Source organism: Thunnus maccoyii, chromosome 18 (assembly GCF_910596095.1).
Source record: "Thunnus maccoyii chromosome 18, fThuMac1.1, whole genome shotgun sequence".
In the NCBI taxonomy this organism is placed as follows: domain Eukaryota; kingdom Metazoa; phylum Chordata; class Actinopteri; order Scombriformes; family Scombridae; genus Thunnus; species Thunnus maccoyii.
In genome coordinates, this window is record NC_056550.1 from 8,951,987 (window position 1) to 8,970,515 (window position 18,529).

The window sequence follows — 18,529 nt, forward strand, 5'->3', positions numbered from 1 at the left end:
TGTTTACTGTACCACTTAGAACACAATGGTACAGTTATGTGGGGTCACATGTCTGACGATAAACTCAAACTAGTGCACAAAGAGTACAGACTGGCATTAGAGGAGAGGATGTGAAATAAAAGAGTCCATATCAGCTGTGAGAGTGATACGCCTGTAAATTAGCCTCACTTGCAACAGCAGGGCTAGAAACATCAGAGGGACTGTTGTTGGCACCGGTCCAGAAGCACTCTGAGTGTTTGAAGGGAGAGAAACCGACTGATTGTGTTTTCTCCTCAACATAATGTAGGTGAGCTCTTTCTCTTCTCTCAGACATGTAGTGCAATATCTTTCTACCCCTATTCTTTCATCAGCTTTTTCTCTTGGTTTCAATCTACTCTGTCGCTTTGCGTAATTCAATGTGTCTCTCTGTCTTTCCTTTTCTATATCTTCCTCTCTCTCTCTGTCCATGTTTCAATAGAGCGCATTCCAACAATTCTTCACTGTCAGTCTCTCGCTCTCTCATTCAGACTCATTCGTTAGCTGCTGTTGACAGATCCTTGCTGAGACATGAAGACTTTGTGCTGCCATGACTCTGTCAAACAGGTCGCAGCCACACTGAGCTCATTCCTCTTGGGTTAGAGGCACAATAACGAAAGAGCATATTATTGTATAATCATGTTAATTTAGAGTCAATTACAAGAGTCTCACATCTAAGCTGCATTATTAGGATTTTATGATTGGATGTAACTATAAAAAGAGAGCTAATTGGATGAATAAGGCCAGAAGGAGTGCATGTTGCATAGTTATTTCTGTGTGTTTTCTGAATATGAATAAATCAACTACCGGTCTCTGCACCTTAATTCACCCCTGTTTTGTCTTTTGATCTGATGCAGCCACATTCCTCCTTCGGGGATTGGGAAACCTGAGAGCCGGGGTGAGTGGTCATACTCGAGGCTCGAGGGGCCAACTAATGACTTCCCATTAGTCCATTTGGTCTACATGATCCTCTATTATCTCAGAGACACGCGCTGGAGAGAGTCTATCCCCACGACTAATCGAGGGTCAATTGTCTCCCCTCTTGACTCCCATTAAGCTTCCATGCATGTGACAGCGGCAAAAAAGTGCACCTATACACACAAACAGACACATGCAGGCTCCAGCACACACGTGCACATACACAAACCCAGAGTCCTTTGTGCAACACAAATACAGTAGATTCATGTTTTTCATCTAGAAAAGCTGTCCGTGGGGGGGACTCAACTATGCGATGACTGCGTCAAATTAACCACTGAAGCTTTTCAGCCGACGACGGAAAAACGCATGAAATCAAATGCCATCATTGTTCAATTGAAGATTAGTTCAGGGTGCCGCGACCTTCTCCGGATCTTCTGAAAAGCTCTTAAATATTTGAGCGAGTGCTGTCATTTCTCACTCAGTTGTTAAGCATAGAAGGCCCTCTGTCCTCCGCTCATGGTGGAAATGGTTGTCAGCTTGGGACAGTGTATGTGTGTGTGTGTGTGAATGAGCCAATATGTGAAGGGGTGTGATTTGTTACACACAACAAGCCTTTCGTGTGCGCTTTCATTGAGTCTGTTTGTCTCTGTGTGAACATTTGTGTGTGTGTGCGCACATGCAAGAGTGCATTTTGCAATCATGTACTGTATGAAAATGTAATTTTCTTAAAAATCATTATACAGTTACTGTTGTTGTTGTTGTTGTGTGTGTCTGTGTGTATACATTAGTGATGTGCAGAGAGCCCAGTATCTCTATTTGTATCTGTATTTGCTGAGGCAGCAAAATTGTTTGTATTTGTATTTGAATAAAAGTGGAGAGAGGCTTAAAAATCCTGTTTTTGTTTGCATTATGCTTTTAATTTTAGAAAATTAAAGTGTTACAATAAGTGTTCATGAATAAACTACCTTATGAAGGAGGTCCCCACACCAGGTCTTGACCTGGAGTCTTCCAGCTCACAGACGACTGCGCTGACTACTGACCTAAAACTTTACTCATCGCCTCATTGCAGACAGACCTTTACCTTTTTACACACCAATAACACAGAGACAGAACACCATGTAATGTGTAGTGAAGAACTTCGAAGGTGATTATTACTTTGCACTTTTCATTTATTGCCTAATTTTTACAACCTAACTTTGTGGAAAGGAGAAGGGGAACAACAGGTTATGGAGAGTCCCTTGGGAGCACTTTGTGTGTGTCAGTAGTTCAGCTTTATCTCTGGGGAACACCCTCAACTCCAGGACTGATGTCCAAATTAGGAAATGTGCGTCATGTAGCAGGTGGATGTGACTCCCCTTGTTGAGACTTGCTGATAGATGTAACAGCGGAGCAGAGGAGAGAGACTGAGATAGTGATGTAACCAACTTGTGCGCTGGTATTTAACATGTTTTTTTTTTCTTTCTGAAAACAAATGCTTTTTAAAATATTTGTACTAAACAAATATTTGTTAAAAAAAAACCCCACTATTTGTGCTTTGCCGAATAACATAATTGTATTCGGGCACACCCCTAGTATACATATACCAGGATGAAATGTGTGTTTTTGCACACACACACACACACACACACACACACACACACACACACACACACACTATTGAACTTTAGCTATGGGTGCACAGACAGTATTCTTCTTATTAAGTTGTCACCTGTGTATATAATGATGGATGGCCTTCTTTCTGTGGGATTGTGGTAAGATGTTACAGTCACAGGTGTGACTGAGTGTGTGTGTGTGTGTGTGTGTGTGTGTGTGTGTGTGTGTGTGTGTGTGAAAGAGTGAGAAAGTCTGCTATAGTTTGATATGAATGCAGGTCCTGGTGGGAAAATCCCTACCTCTAGTCAAGAACCTGCTCCCCCCCTCCTCATCCTCCTCTTCCTTCTCCTCCTCCTTTTCCCCTTTCTCCTTGGAAACTAAACACACCACACACTCACACATGTTTTGGGAGCCACAACCTGAGCATAAAATAAAATATGTTTTGACTTGTATAAAATTGGCAACACTTTCAGAGTAGGAAAGAGGAAAAAACATACTCACATTTATTTACTTGTTGTCTTTTCTTGAATCATGCACCATTCAAGACATTTTACTTGTCCCAGTCATATCTACAGACTTATTCATTCCCTTTGAAAAAACTATATGCAGTATAATTTAAAAATATTTACAAGTAAGAGTATCAAAGATGAGACGTACTTAAATTACTTTAAAGTTGTTAAAGAAATGGCATCACATGTAACTTTTTTTTTTTAACATTTATACACAAAAAGGTTTGACATGCAATTTGTGTTGCATTGCACTGGTATCTTAAGTCACAATTGTTACCCCGTGCTGCCAGTGGCCTTGGCCAAACGTGTGAATATGAAATGCAGTGTAAATATAGCTCCATAGCTCATGCTGTTTCCTCCATTGGCTCTTGTTAGAAAAACAATGGCATCCTATTATTCAGTGAGCCGTGACTGAACTGGAAGAAAAAGCTTTACTACATGCAGTGGTTAAGAAACTGCAAGCATCTATTATAAAATGTCTTCATTCAGAAACTATGGAAGAACTGAGAGGAGTTTTGTTATTTTATGAACTTCATCTTTCAGATGTATTCTCCATGGTTTAAACTTTCATTCTCTTTTGCGCCTGTCACGTATTATTCTAAGTAATATAAAGTCCACAAGGTTGGCTGGCTGATATACTATTTTTGGGCCTGGGTCGGCTGAGTTTCGACATTGCAGTGTCACCGTCGGCCATTGTTCAAAAATGTTCCCTAAACATGAGTGACCGTCAAAGGTCAGGACTCTGAAAATAACTCCTGTGATATTTAGAAACATCTTTTCTTTCCTGATAGCCTAGCTAGCAGTGATGCTGAGGTAATAAGAGGAGTCAGTTGGCATGGCAACTATCCCTGTGACCTCTCCAGCAATAGTAGGTGCATAAAGGCCTGTTATGCAATAGGATGAATTTAGGGTTATGGGTTATTCATAAGTGTTGACATTGCTTTAAGCATCTTTTGTTTAACATAAACTCCTTGAATGAAAGTGAATGTGAGAACATAGCCTGACTTCGGTCTTAACCCTCACGTACTGTTCGGGTCACTTTGACCCATTTTGACATTTAAAAAGATAAAAACACCCTAAATGACATTCTTCAAGCCTGAAATTTTATAACTTTTCCTAAAGAGGCCCAGAATATACAAAAATGGAAATATTTCAAAATGTATTCTTCTGCAACTGGTGTACATTTTTGCACATAGAGGGTGTTCTGGATCAGTGTTGATTGATGGTTTTAATGGTTATAATGAAACCTACCATTCAAATGCTGCCATATCCCTCACTTTCAGTAAATTAATAGAATAAATATGGCTGATGTTCTCTTGTTTTAGATAACATGAAATCATAATATAGTGTGATTGTAAATGTATTTTCTCTAAATGAATAGTGTCAAACCTAGAGAAATCGCTTCATCTGTTCTCTTAAACATTAATGAAGGATTAATGACCTATTTATTAATGACTGATAAGATATTTATGGATGTAAAATACATTTGTGGTTCAAAATTTGGTATAGGGAGTAATTATAAAGGGACACTTAAGCCAGGTCAAAAATGACCTGCTCCATACTGTGAAGGGTCAGAATATGAACAGTATGTAAAGGTTGAAAAGTCACTGCTCATAAATGTTATTCTTTTTGAGACATTTACTGGGAGTTGGCAACTGTTGATTACAGGATGATTCTAATTATTTGTCCATCAGAAACCAAATGTGGACACCTGTTCAAAACTTTAAAATGAAAGTGTAAAATGGGTGTGTACCTGTGTGCACTCATAACTAACACCAGGTTGATTTTTTAAAAAACAAAAACAAAGTTAATAATACTGATGACTTTGCTGCGTGTTGCAAACTAGATCATGCAGCAAAAACAAAATTCAGATCAACAGAAAAACCCACAAGACTTGGCACAGCCTCAGGAATATCTGCATAAATGGTTCTCGACAGAGGAAATATTGCTCAGACTGGCTGCTGTGAGGCGGTCGTTTGTGGACTATGTCGGGTCTTTGTACGCAGATTATCACCCATTCTTCAGGCAGGGGGCGGGAGAGAGATACTGTTGAGCAGACCCGCAGCAGACTCTTGGAAATCTGCTCTTCCCCTCACCACCGCCACCACCACCACCGCTGCGTAATCAGGCCGGTCCAGGGCTGAGGCGCACCGAGCCACACAGCGCTTTTCTTATTGATAAGACTCCTTGGAAGAAGAGGACCGCAAACTACCGTCCTGACCTACGACTTTATGTCAGATGTTCAGCCAGTGAGCTGGACTTTGAGACGCATCACGGTTAAAGAAAAAGAGACTCTTGAGGAGGACTACTGGAGAGAGAGAAGAAGAAATGGATTTTTTAAAAATTTAATGTCTGCTTTGGATAATTATAACTTTACTTCTTATCACTTTTTCACAGTCTGACTCCAGTTGGATAGTTTTTTGTTGTGGTGTTTGGACCTTTAATATCGTTAAGTGTTTATTAAGTTTAGCGCTCCTCAAACACCCACCGCACTCAATTTGAGCTTTAAAACGCAATTTGTGCGCTCAATAGAGACGACTGAAGAAAAAGCAGCTGAGTTAAAACTTGGAAGTTTTTTGTTATCCAGCACGTTGGAGCTTTTTTCTTTTTCTTTTTTTTTTAAACAAGGGGGACTTAAAAGTTGGTTGCCGCCGCTGAACGACCACGATCTCCTTCTTCTTCTTCGGATATCTCTCCTGGAGAGACAACAGTGTGGACAGGCCGTCTACGCGCGCGCAGTTCCTCAGGGCGAGCCGCTGTCCCCACGCGCGCAGTGCTGAGGAGAGAGGGACTCTCGCGCTTCCATAAATGCCCGGTCCGTCGAAGAGGCTCGAGGCTGGGCAGCAAGATGAGCTCGTGGGTACAGCTGCTGCTCGCGTTGCTGGCGGCGTGTCTGCGGTTTGGCGTAGCCGAGGTGAGTTAGCATCAATCACAGTTGGACAAACTTTTAGAGGTGCTTCACTTTTACTATAAAGTAGCCCAAAGTAAAGGGTAAATTATTATTAAGCTATATATAATCATGGCAAAAGTTTTAACCTCAGTTTAGTTTCATTGAGAAACTGACACGAGCTCTGACAGGATGAAAAAATACCCATAATGCCAATATAAACTTAATATGAAGTCATATTTAAATTATTGCTGCAGCCATTTCATAATAATTACTTAAAACATTAATCTTTATAATCCAGGTGATGATTTATAACTTTGGAATTAGTGCACCTGCTTCATTCTAGTCTCATCATAAAAGCCATTTTTCCTCTTATTGCTTCTGAGAGGGGTGGGATCCTCGCAGAAAATAACTGTTATTCCTCCCATTAACTGGCGTTATGAATGGATGCCCAGGGGCAGACACATACAGAGGTCGTCCTCTGTGGGTGATGAGCCAGGAAACAGAGGCTTGCCTGCATGATAGGCTCCTTTTGCAGCTGGATGCTCCACGTGGTTTAGTGGTGCATTCATGGATGCTGTTCCAGATGTTGAGCGAGACTATAAATCAGTCAGCAAGCAACATCATACAGTAACATCGTGCCGTAGAGGCCACGTTTGTTACAGTAGATGACCAGGAGAGACCACACTGGCAGTGTGTGTTAATGTCTGAAAAACACATTATTTTTGCAGTACTGACCTTGAATGAAGACAAGTAGGCAGAACCCCTTTACATTTTCAGCTGAAAATAGAGATACTGCCCTGTAGACATGCATGCTCTACTGCTCTGCTTTATTTTAGGTTAAAATACATAGTGTATGTCTGAATAAAATGTATTTTAAATATTGTAAAAATGAATGAGCAGTAGGCTACTGATGAATTATGGATGCAGGACAGATGGACAGAGTCTGACTGTCTGCTGAGGTCAAACAGGAAGACAAAACTTAACTGAGGGTCCTATCTAGGTCAAGTGAGGCTTGACAATAACTGACATTATGTTCATTTTAGAAAAAAAAAAATCTTTGCCTCTTGCTGATCGCTGTAGATATGAATTCTATAGAAGTAGGTTCAGATGCACATCGAATCAGATTTTATCAGTATTTCTGCCTTCATTCAGACTTTATATGTATTTCTGACCCTGGTCATTCATCTCCATAATGAGTCACTAGTGTCAACACACACAAGTCAGTCATGGGAAGTGGACATTTAAACAAGTCAAAAAAAGAGGCCCCAACTGTGGGTTTGCCTTTGTTTTTTCATCCAGTGAGAAAGGGTGTCATGGTTTGCTCTCAGGATTGAAACTATTAACTGTCAATTTAGGTAAAAATAATTTTAAAAAAGAAGAGGGAAAAATAAACACAGGAGGTGAACTATTAGCTTAATACTTCTGCTTCTGAATCGTCAAACATCAGAATAGTTTCATTCCACCTTTCATTCACTGAACCCATACACTGCAGTATACGTACCGTCAGCATGGCTACTTCACATGAAGGTAGATTTTGAGTGAAACACAGCTATGATGGATGACTTTAAATTCCTGTCATAAACCCCTCTTTTCATTTTATGGCTTCTGTAGGCACCACATGTAAAAGAAAACTCAAATTTGACAGGCCAAGTGTTTTAGAGGGAGAAAGTTACAGAGGCTTTGAGGTATACAACCAGGAATTTCCCCATGTCTAATTTTAAAGTTATAGTATAGCAGCTGTGAAATCATGGAGCCTGTATACGAGGTTCAGTCATGCTTCGTATAAAAAAGAACATTATCATAAAAGGTTTTAACTCACAGCCAGTCTGCTAATATACAAAGTGCCACTTATAATGAAAATATACATTCAACTAGAGACCACCAAAGAGGTCTCAGACATTTACTTTTAGCTAACACAAACTCATCATTATCCTTTATCGCATCAGGCGCCTTTCCAACTCAGAGGTAAATTATGAAAAAGGAATTAATTAAAGTCACATTTATTCACGCATTCCAGTATTGTGCATGTGTAGGCATAGTTTCAGTGACTAAACGTGAAACTTCACACGTGTGCTGTGGCTGCTGCTTCTGTGCCGGCAGCAAACCTGACCCCCTAATTATGTACGATTAGATGTTCCCTCTCCTCCCCTGCCCACTGCAGCCTGTACCTGGCATTCCTCAATATGTCCAACAGACCCTCAGGGGATGGGAGCTTGCTTCAGGTGATACGTAAATTGGGCTAAGCACTGGAATATGCCAAAATTTGGGTTTTTGGGTCATGTGAAAAAGTATAACAGACGCTGTACGTTCTCATGATGTGAGAGGATGGAAGTCAGTGTACGTCACTGCACTTGTGGGAGCAGTTCAGTTTTACAATGCAGTTTGTAAGACGTGGTACTGCAAAAATCCCAACTGTATGTATTGCTGTAGCATGATAATGTCTAATGTAACAGCTGTCCCTGCTTCATCAGCAGAAGCCCATTATTTGAAACAGGCTAACTGCTCCAGATGCAGCTCAGCTGGATGTTGAGATACAGTTTACTCAGACTCCCACTGAGAGGAATATTAGCATTAGACTCACTGACTTAACCTTTTGCCATTTACCATTTTACGGGCAATTTACCATCTCTTTATAAATCCAAGGGAGTGCTTCACTTCTTCAAGGGAAGAATGACATTGGACATAAGACTTAACAATATCCCCCCATTTATGATCCTTTGAGTATAGTTCTTGAGTGCAGGACATACTTTTTTCTCAATGAAATTCCACTCTTTTATTTTAGTACATTGATATATTGAACGTATATGAATCCTTATCCCTCATAGTTGCACGTTATCAATAAGTGTTTACATATTCAGTCTGCACAGTCTGAATCTGCTCACATCCGTTTTGTTTATCAGACCAAAAGTGTTTATTTAATATTTCCTGCTTAGACACAAATCGTCATGACAGCAGGCACCACTGTGAACAAAGGCACACATCCTATAATTAACATCAGACACAATTAGCCAAGTGGGCAGGTTTGCTCTGTTGGCAAAGAGAGGAAATAATCATGATGACTCCTCAGGGGCATCTGCAGCTCTGCAACAGAGATGTAAGTGTAATACAGCAGGCATTTCCCTGCTGTATTATTTGACTCTCTGAAAAGCCAGCCAACAATAGGGGACAATCAATGGCATACAGTATGGGCAGGGTGAGAATACATGCTCATGCATGGATGGCTGCTTCCTTTGGCTGAAACATGCTTCCCACAGGGATTTATTATGTTCTCCATAACCTGAATGAAATCTTTAAAAGTTTTTTTTTTTTTTTTTTTTACCTAACTGGACTTAGTGGACACTATAAAATGAATCTGTATTTTTTTAAAGTTAAATGTGCAACATTTCATTAAAAAGTTATTTGAAAGACGTGTAGCAGTTTCTATTTATGATGCGTTCATATAATGCTGATGTATGTTTATTACTCGATTTTGCTTACTGTTGCACTAGCCAGACCACATTAGCTTCTAGTTTCTATTTATGGTACGTTCATATAATGCTGATGTATGTTTATTACTCGATTTTGTTTACTGTTGCACTAGCTAGACCACATTAGCTCTTTCGAGATCATTTTCACTGGTTGCATATGAGACACAAAAGCAAATGAAGCACATCCACACCATTTAAACCAATGTGAGGAAGTGTCTCGACCCATGTCTGATCCTTGTCCATTTTAACCCGTCTTTTATTCTATCTATTATCCCTCTTTTTTCAGATGCCTTCTCTCCTCCTCTCTATATCACTCCTTCCCCCACTTCCTGACTCCTTCCTGGCTCCTTTGACCCCTAAATGTTAGCAGATGAGAAGACACAACGCCAATAGTCATTCACCCTGCTCTTAGTGACCATTGTGTGTCTGCTTTGGTTAATACTCACCCCCTCCCAACTCTCTTGCCCATTAATGACCAGGGGGGTTAAACCCACAGTCAGTCCATAGGATCACAGTGTAGTGCTGTTGCTTTGCTTTTGCTGTGGTGGTATGATAATATTAGGTCAAATGCATGTTGTTAAAGGATATGACCAAAAGAAACAAAAATGAATTCAAGTATCGCCTATGGAGCCACAATCTATCGTGTTTACGCCTGCATACTAGAAAATAGTTTTTGTTGTCCAAAAACTATTAACAACATATAAAAGAGCCTAAATTACTGTTGCATATATGAAGTTATCACAGGGTGTTTTTTACCATAATCATCCATGTTCCAAGACGTTCCACACTGATATATCTACCCTTGTTTGTTAAATCTCATACGTTCATTCATATATACTTCTGTGTGTGTATATGTGTGTGTTTCAGGAGGACCCTCTGCCTGCAGCCCTGGTGGAGCTGGTTAGAAACAGCCCCATCTCCTCCATAGAGGACCTTCAGCTGCTGCTGCTCTCTGACTCCGTAGGTAAAGAACAGAGCATTCAAATATTACCGTTCATACATACGCAACACTAACTAATCTGAACATTCAACCCAAACTATCTTTAATCTTAACATGATTATAACAATATTCAGTATTATCACTAAATGTAACCAACTAAATCAACACTAAATGACTTGTAATTTTATGCCTAAAACCAATCATGTAGTTTGGAAGGCTGATTACAGTCTATATGGGATCCACATTTTCTGTATATTCTAAGATCAAAACTTCACTAATGAATTTTTTTTAGAAATATTTCCTGATTGTTTAGAATGTGGTTATTTTCAAATATGAAGGCAGAAAGCATCAAATATGTAAACAACAATTTCATTGGTTTTGATGTATATTGTGCATTACAGTGAACTTCAACTGAGGCAATTTTCATGTTTTAACTCAGTTGAAAGATTACATATTTTGAGCTGCAACAATCAGTCGATAGACAGAAAATTAATCTCCAATTATTTTGATAATCAATTAATCGTTTTGAGTAATTTTTTAAGAAAAAAAATGCTGAAATTCTCTGGTTCCAACATCTGAAATGTGAATATTTTTTAGTTTCTTTAGTAAACTCAATATCTTTGCGTTGTGGACTGTTGGTCGGGACAAAACAAGTCATTTTAGATTGTCTGTTGGAAACAGTGATCAAAATTTTTAACCATTTCATAGCCCAAATGACTAATTTGAGAACATAATTGATGGATTAATCAATAATCAAAATGACTGTTGTTTGCAGCCCCATACATATTGCTGTTTTCACATAAGACAAGACATTTTCTTAGTTCTTTAAAATGTAGGTTTAGACATGTGCTGTTTTCACTCAACAACAGCCCAATAAATCAAGCTTTATAACTTTATAACTGGCAGAGAATTGTAATCAAGAATTGTGCATGCTGTCTGCTGTGCATGTTGTATTATGTGTGTGAGCAAAGCAAAGATGAACTGAAATCTAACATAACAACAGTAAGTCTTTACTTTTCTACCCTAATTGTGACCAGTAAACATTTCGAGCAATAAAAGCAAGTCAAGCAAACAAACGCAGAAAAAAGCAGCCGATCTGAGGAACACATGCATGCAAAACATACATGCAAATAAGTTTGAATTATAAGAGTGCACTTATTTAAACTAGCTCTCCTTTTTTCTCTCTCTGCCTGCATGCTCACATGTGACATTTACTACCCCCACACCCTCTTTGTCTCTCCCTCTCTCTTTCTATCTTCTTGTGCACGCTCACATTTACACACCCACATGCAAGGACCTGAACTTATTTTTTTTATCTGTGTACATGCAGAGGGCGCTTAGAAGGCCTTAGAATAAAATATACTGTATGTCACATGCCGAAAACAAAACATTCACAAAACAGTTGCCATGTTTACATAAGTCAAATGTTGTATTTGTTTATTGTTTTGTCTCAGATGAGGAGGAGGGAAATTCAGCAGCCAACGGAGGTCACAGACTACCAAGGAGTCTTGGTGAGACCCCCCCCCCCCCCTTCCTTTTTATTCCTCTAGAGTGTCTTTTGAAGGACTGTTTTCTTGTTGCGCTCAAGACAAGAATTTAATCATAACATAGAGAGACATCACTGCTGTTATGTGGCTCTCATATCGTGAAAAAAAATCTCTGTCATGGCATCGGTGATGTCATGATGAATATACACTTCTCTCCCACACAAAAAGCTGAATAGAAGGTTGTAGTGCTGGAATGGAGGATTCCTGATTTTCCTCATGAATGTAGAAGTGCTCCATTCCCATTAGTCAGCCTTCCTGTGAGCTGATTAATGTGACAAGTATGGCTTTATTGGCACAGAAAAATCCTTCCCATTAACCTTTTCTGTGCTATCATGATAAAGCAGATGTCTGAATCACCTGATATCCATCTACAACAGTCTGGGTGACTTTGCAGGACTCCCTCTAGCATGAGGAGATACTAATGGCCCTACATCAATCCAGATGTAAACTATGCTGAATATTTTATATGCTTCCGTAATCCCAGAGAAACTGAAGAGTCTTAAACGTTTGTGAAGTAAAGCGGACTGGATTTCACTCATGTTTCAGAGCAGTGCAATGCAATAACCTATAATGTGTGATTAGAAGAAGTTGTTGCATATCAACTCATTTGAAATGCATGAGTTTCATAATCCATCTGCTCGCTTCTGCTCTGCTACAGCTAATAACAGGCTATAGCGGATGCTGCAGTACTAATGCAAGAGAGTTGTAGGTGAGCAGCATATATAACAGCCACTACTGTATAAAATAGCAAGCAGCTTGTATCACACAAATACACATGCACTCAAGCAAGATTTCTGTAATCATGAGGAGTCCCATGTGCATTTTGTTGTTTTTTACTTATTGGCTGAAACACAAAAAAACAAGATGGATTTTCTAAAACCAGCTAGTGGTCTTAATGGTCATTTTTAAAATGCAGTAAGTTGTGAGTACGAATACTAATACTAATCCCAGTATTACCATTCATACTTACATATTCACTCATATCTCATCCTTCAGATGCCCAGCCAGCCCAGCAGGCTCTATGTAAAGTTCGTACAGAGGTGGCTGAGGTCACCAGGGCGATGTTGGACCGCAGCAACGCTAACTTCCTGCCATGGCCACCCTGCGTTGAGGTGCAGCGCTGCTCTGGCTGCTGCAACACAAAGAGCCTGCAGTGTGTCCCTGTTGTCACGCACACCAGATACCTGCAGGTAAGCAACTGCACACAGAGATATACACACTAAACACACACATCTACAACTTCCCAAGAAGACAAGTTGGTTATAAAGTGTGAATTATTTCCTGTGACTACCCTCTTCTTCTCAACCTTTCCAGGTCATGAAGATCGAGTACATGAACAAAAGACCCACGTACACTAAAACAGTGGTGTCAGTGGTTGATCATGTGGAGTGTCGATGTCAGCCAGTTCCACGGCCCCCAGTGCTCAAGAGAAAATCATCTCGCAGACAGCACAGCCACAATAAAGACCAGCATCGAAACCAGACACTCAGCCAAGGACACGGACATGGACAGGTACAATACACATGCTACACTATTGTGCATGCTGTGTGCTGTTGTGGATGCTTTAACCACACTAAATGATGGGTGTGTATGCCAAAACCTACCCCTGTTTGATGTATCAAACATTGAAATTCACACACTTTATGGCAATATTAAGTTTATATAATCTATAAGAATTTTGTTCATGGCTCAGCATGAGGCTATGAGGTTAAGAGGGTGTGAGAGCAACAGCACTTAACTCCACTACCAGGTTTGCCCCAAACTTTATAAACTTTTACTAATTTACGATAAAAACTCATAATCAGTTTTCTCTCTGTAGATATTTTTTTCTGAGAAGTGCCTGCCCAAAGAGATGAGTTTGTACAGTGTGGTTCAAAAGCTTTTATTTTTGTTTAAGGCACAAATAATGCAGGGGTTCATTTTAACTGACTAAACTGACTCTAGAATTCAAATTTAATTTATAATTTTGTGTGAATGTCATACAAATGCCTAGTAAACTGTATGTAGACTGCCCATCTATTGATCATCAACTCCTTGTTTTCAGCTGAACTGAATTTTGTTGAATTTTACCCTCAAGGTCAAGGTGCACTCCAAGGATGAGCTCCATCAGTGGGATGACCTGAAACAGAACCAGAGAGCCCATTTGGAGGATCTCCTGGAGCAGCACTGGAGCCCCAGAGGAGACACTTTCACTCAGCATGGGGAAGGGTACAGTCTAGCTGGGGACGACACATCTCGGTCTGAAGAGGCTATTCTCTACGGTCCACACTGGGCACATAACTCCACAGGGCTCCTTGGGAGTAAAGACCAAACAGAGAATCAGGAACATGTTGAGAGAAAGAATGGTAGGATCTCAGAAGGAAACAAGACTCTGTCCGCAGCAGACAATGCTGGCGTTGACCAAAAGTTGGCAGAAGTTGGGGATGGGTTACTGCTCAACAGTACTGAGGGGAAGATTAATGAGGGAAACAGGGAAACACAAACACACAGCCCATCATGGCGTGATGACAAATCCAAATTTTCAAAGCCTGCAACTCACAATCCTCAAGCCAAGTTCAGTCCCACTGAGGCAACCGCCGAGCAGGTTGGAAGCAGGTTCAGGCCTACCAAAGAACCAAATCCAGATCCTCGAGAGCAGGTGAGACGGAGAGGGAATGAGACTCCAGAGGAGGAGAGGATATTACAGATTGAGAAGGAAAAACTGGAGGAGGAGAGAACAGAGCTGCTTCTCCTCCACAAGAGGTTGGACCAAGAGAAGGAGATACTGAGACAGCAACAAATGAAGCGAGAAGAGGAGGAGCGGCAGAAAGAAAAGGAGACAGATAGTCAACACCACCTGCACAATAAACACCATCATCATCTGCAAACAACAACAACACAGAAACCAGGTAATAGACGTTACATAATACTTAAAAACACAATGGAATTAAGAAAATGATGTGCTTAAGTGAAATTAATTGCCTGTTGATGTTCACAATATTGCAGAGCCGCAAGCGTAAAAGTAATAGATTTTTGTTAATTCCCTATTAATATGTAAATCCTGTTCTTACAGAGACAACATCCACGACTACTACACAGCAGCCATCAGCTCCAGCAGGCCCCAGGCCCCCAGCCCGTCCAAAGAAAAGGATGAGGAAGAATCGCAAGCGAATCAGCAAGGCAGCTATGAGAGCAATGCTAATGTAGAACTAAAACAATCCCAGGTGGGTTTAAAGAATGTCTAGAAAAATGGATGAATTAATACATTTATGAAAAAATCAATTTTGTATTTACTGAATATTAATTTTATATTTATTTCAGTGTTTCTTTTTCATTAAGGAAAACTGTGCCAGTATGTGGTTTAAAGTGTGTTTTCCTTTATTTCCAGGGACACAAAGTGAACTTGGAGTATTTTGTGGATAATCCAGAGGTGCGGCAGAGTGACTCCCTTCATATAAGTATTTATTCACTTGTCAGTAACCTGCTCGTCCTGTGAGATCTCCTCAGTAACACTACTAATGCCTGTCTGATGAACCTGTAACTACACCTGGATGGAATAAGAGGAGGGTGAGAAGAAAGTGGAATATAAATAAAAGGTGGACCTCTACAACGACAGTTGCTGGTATGAAGTAACGAGTGGCACCCAAAGACTGACAAACTGTGTGCAAGCACAGAACCTGTGGGGGACTGAAACTGCATGGCTGTAGAACTGCGGAAAATAGTGCAATTTCAAAACTCTCCTTGGAACCTTGTTTTGATATCAACAGAGAGAAATTGCACTTATACGTCAACAGAACGAAGTCTATACGGGGTTTAAATTAGAGAGTTGTTGCTGAAAGACTTGATTTTGTGATAAGACTCATCACAACTACCAAGTGCATTTGGTGGAAAAAAAGGACATAACTCCTTTGTGTCGTTGAAGAATTTGTTGTATTGTAATTGGATAATCGTAGAGACAATCACCAGTAGACTGCAACAAATGTTGACCAAAATGAGCAGTATTTCCATGTGTGATAGAACCCACATCTTGAGGGTTCAGTGTTGTCTCTGTTGGGAAGACAAATCTGTGTAAATTTACCGTACAGTACCAAGTCCTGATATCATTTATTAGCTAATTAAAACAGTGATGGTCTTTCTTTAATCATATTTAATTCTATTCAACTCATTGCAAACACTGGAATTAAGCAGACACGTGATTAGTGAACGAAAACATAAAATCTTGCTTCAGTGAGGTTTTCTGTTTCACAATCAAATCACACGTGTGCAGAAAAAAAGAGTAAGGAGCTTTATGAATAGTGATAGGCGATAGTGTTACACCTGTGACATTACTGTGTGCTACAGTATGTTTCCTATTTATTTATCTCTACCATTACTGTGGATTAACTTTATTTACACATGCATCAAACACAACGTAACAATGATTCAGTCTGGGGAGTTAAAGAAAGAAAGACAGAAGATCAAACCTTCTGTGACCTCCCAGTATCATGCAGTGTTTAACGTCTATGACCAAAAGTGTGTGCATATGTGTTTGTTTTGTACATTGTGTAGTGTGTGTATGGGCTTGTGCCCACACCTACACTTCTGTCATGCATCTCAGTACTCATGTAGAAGTATATCTGTTCCTCTATGTCTCTTTCTCTCTTTGATAGAGAGATGTCTCTCTTCCACTGATTACTTTTTGGTAGAAATAATCACATTCCTTTCAAACTCTGTGAGGAAGAGAAAGAAACACTTTACTGCAACATATTTCTCTTTAAGCGCCCCCACTGTATTTCTTTAATTTATCTACATCACAATGATTCTGACATTTCACTCACAGGAAATGAAAGAAGGAACAGATCACTTAAAGGGACAGCAAAATGTCAAACTTTGCAAATGTAGATATTGTTTTGTGTCCTTCATTTCCATTAGTGACAACAAATAGAACCACAGTGGTGATGCTATTCTGTGTCCAATAACGTATAACCAGCCAAAAACACCTTAAGTTATTGAAAGACATGTACGTTTTTCGTGCCAACTTACAACTGTTACTGATTCTGTCTGTTTTATTTTGAGTTATGACAAAAATAAGGAATGTTTGTGATAACTTTGCCACCTAATGCTATTTTCATATGGGTATAAGAAGCTAATGTGCTTAAATCTGCTTTGTTTTGTGTTTTTATTCCTTTTTACCAATTTCCCTTCTACAGGATACTCATGATCTTTTATTCCAAAAGGCCTAAATTTTGCTATATAAGATGCATTTGCAATTTAAAGAAACTATCACATGACCAACAATGAACAAGCAAAACTGATTTTAAAAACAAACCTTGGCTAATAGTGTGCCCAATTCACCTGACAGTCCGCATGAGATTTGAAGGCTGAAGTAATCTTGACCATTGAGAGGTTAGCGGTTTAAGCTAATCTTATAATCAGAGAGCAGGTAGGGCTTTTTAACCTGACACATTAGAAGTTACAAGGACTTATGAGCACAGGTGGATTTATTTACTGAGCCTGTTTGGCATGTTGTGTCTATACAGTACATCTTCAGTTCTCCAGAGACATCATATTGACTCTTTTAATTCACACAAGTGCAGCAGTGCCTTGTAGTGAGTTTCAGTGATGCACCGTGAGTTTTGTTCCAATCTGACAAAATGTACAGTCAGTGAACTCTGGCACACACTCTCTTTGTGGCTTATTTTTCACATTTACCCACTTGACTCTTGGCTGCAAAAAAAACCCAACTCAGCAGCCAGCTGCACAGCTATGTGTGCTTATTATCGAGTCAGGAAGTCATCTGTCCTAACGGAATCATATGAGAAATGGCCTTGAGACAAATTATTTGCTTATGTCCTCAGATGTAATCCATATAGGGACTTCATATTTCTCATACTTGTATATTTTTGGCTTTAAGAGCCTTGTTCTTGGTCTTTATTCAACATATTTTGCATAAATCACTCGGTTTGATCGCAAATGAATGTGTCTTTACCAAAAAACACCTTTCATACAGCTCTCTAGCATCCACATCTCATCCTTAATTCTCCAGAATGTGACCTCTTAGACTCAATGTGTACTCATGCAATACTTCCCATTGCCCTACTGTCAATCTCACACAGACGTTCTACTTCTAAACAGCACACTGTCTCCAAATTCATCATCGAGGTGGGATGCCTTCTTTCCGTGGGTGTCTGAGCAGCTCCCCACCCCCAGTGGACATCAAACAAGAGCGGGGAAGAGAGGTGCGTGGATGCTTGTTGACTGTGACAAACACACACAGGCATGCTCACGCTCATTCAAACGCACACAGGGGTCAATCACCATGACAGTGTGGGAGTGTCTCTGAAGGACCGGAGACTGTGACTAAAGACACAGGATGGTTCATAGCTGACTGATTGACCTTAAAGGGCGATATGGTTTGTTGGGTCTCAACAACACTATTACCTAACCAGTGAATGACCATTGGAAAAATATAATGACCCAACATGACGACCTGCAATGCAATCACTGAATCCACTCTGCGACATAGGCTACTTGCATATTCAATGGTTTTAATAAGACATTTTAAAACCCTAAGAACTGAGAGTTAATTCTAGCTATGGCCCAGAGAAAACTCACTAAGTACTCAGTAATGTGGTGCTTGTAAAGGTGACACAATTGGTCAGCACTGTCACCTCATAACAAGAGGATCCAGG

General features: G+C 39.9%; 2 protein-coding genes across 2 annotated transcripts in view; both read left to right on the forward strand.

Moving 5' to 3' along the window:
- The window catches only part of adsl (adenylosuccinate lyase), a 31,258-nt gene extending 28,699 nt beyond the window's left edge, over positions 1-2,559 (forward strand). Inside the window, exon 13 of the mRNA XM_042392333.1 lies at positions 2,539-2,559. The gene's annotated coding sequence lies outside the window, so the exon portion shown is untranslated. The remainder of the gene's footprint in view (positions 1-2,538) is intronic.
- A 2,534-nt stretch (positions 2,560-5,093) lies between these two features.
- Positions 5,094-16,997, forward strand: pdgfbb (platelet-derived growth factor beta polypeptide b). Its single transcript, XM_042392329.1, has 8 exons — positions 5,094-5,949; positions 10,260-10,356; positions 11,787-11,843; positions 12,876-13,069; positions 13,194-13,391; positions 13,957-14,767; positions 14,932-15,082; positions 15,247-16,997. The coding sequence occupies exons 1-7, from the start codon at positions 5,884-5,886 to the stop codon at positions 15,063-15,065; spliced, it is 1,557 nt and encodes a 518-aa protein (XP_042248263.1). The 5' UTR covers positions 5,094-5,883; the 3' UTR covers positions 15,066-15,082; positions 15,247-16,997.
- The last annotated feature ends 1,532 nt before the right edge of the window (positions 16,998-18,529 follow it).

Bases quoted from the DNA above. Each gene is read 5' to 3' on its own strand.
- pdgfbb (XM_042392329.1), top strand. From the start codon at position 5,884: ATGAGCTCGTGGGTACAGCTGCTGCTCGCGTTGCTGGCGGCGTGTCTG. The intron at 5,950-10,259 runs GTGAGTTAGCAT...TGTGTGTTTCAG, and splicing joins TGCGGTTTGGCGTAGCCGAG to GAGGACCCTCTGCCTGCAGC. The intron at 11,844-12,875 runs GTGAGACCCCCC...CTCATCCTTCAG, and splicing joins CAGACTACCAAGGAGTCTTG to ATGCCCAGCCAGCCCAGCAG.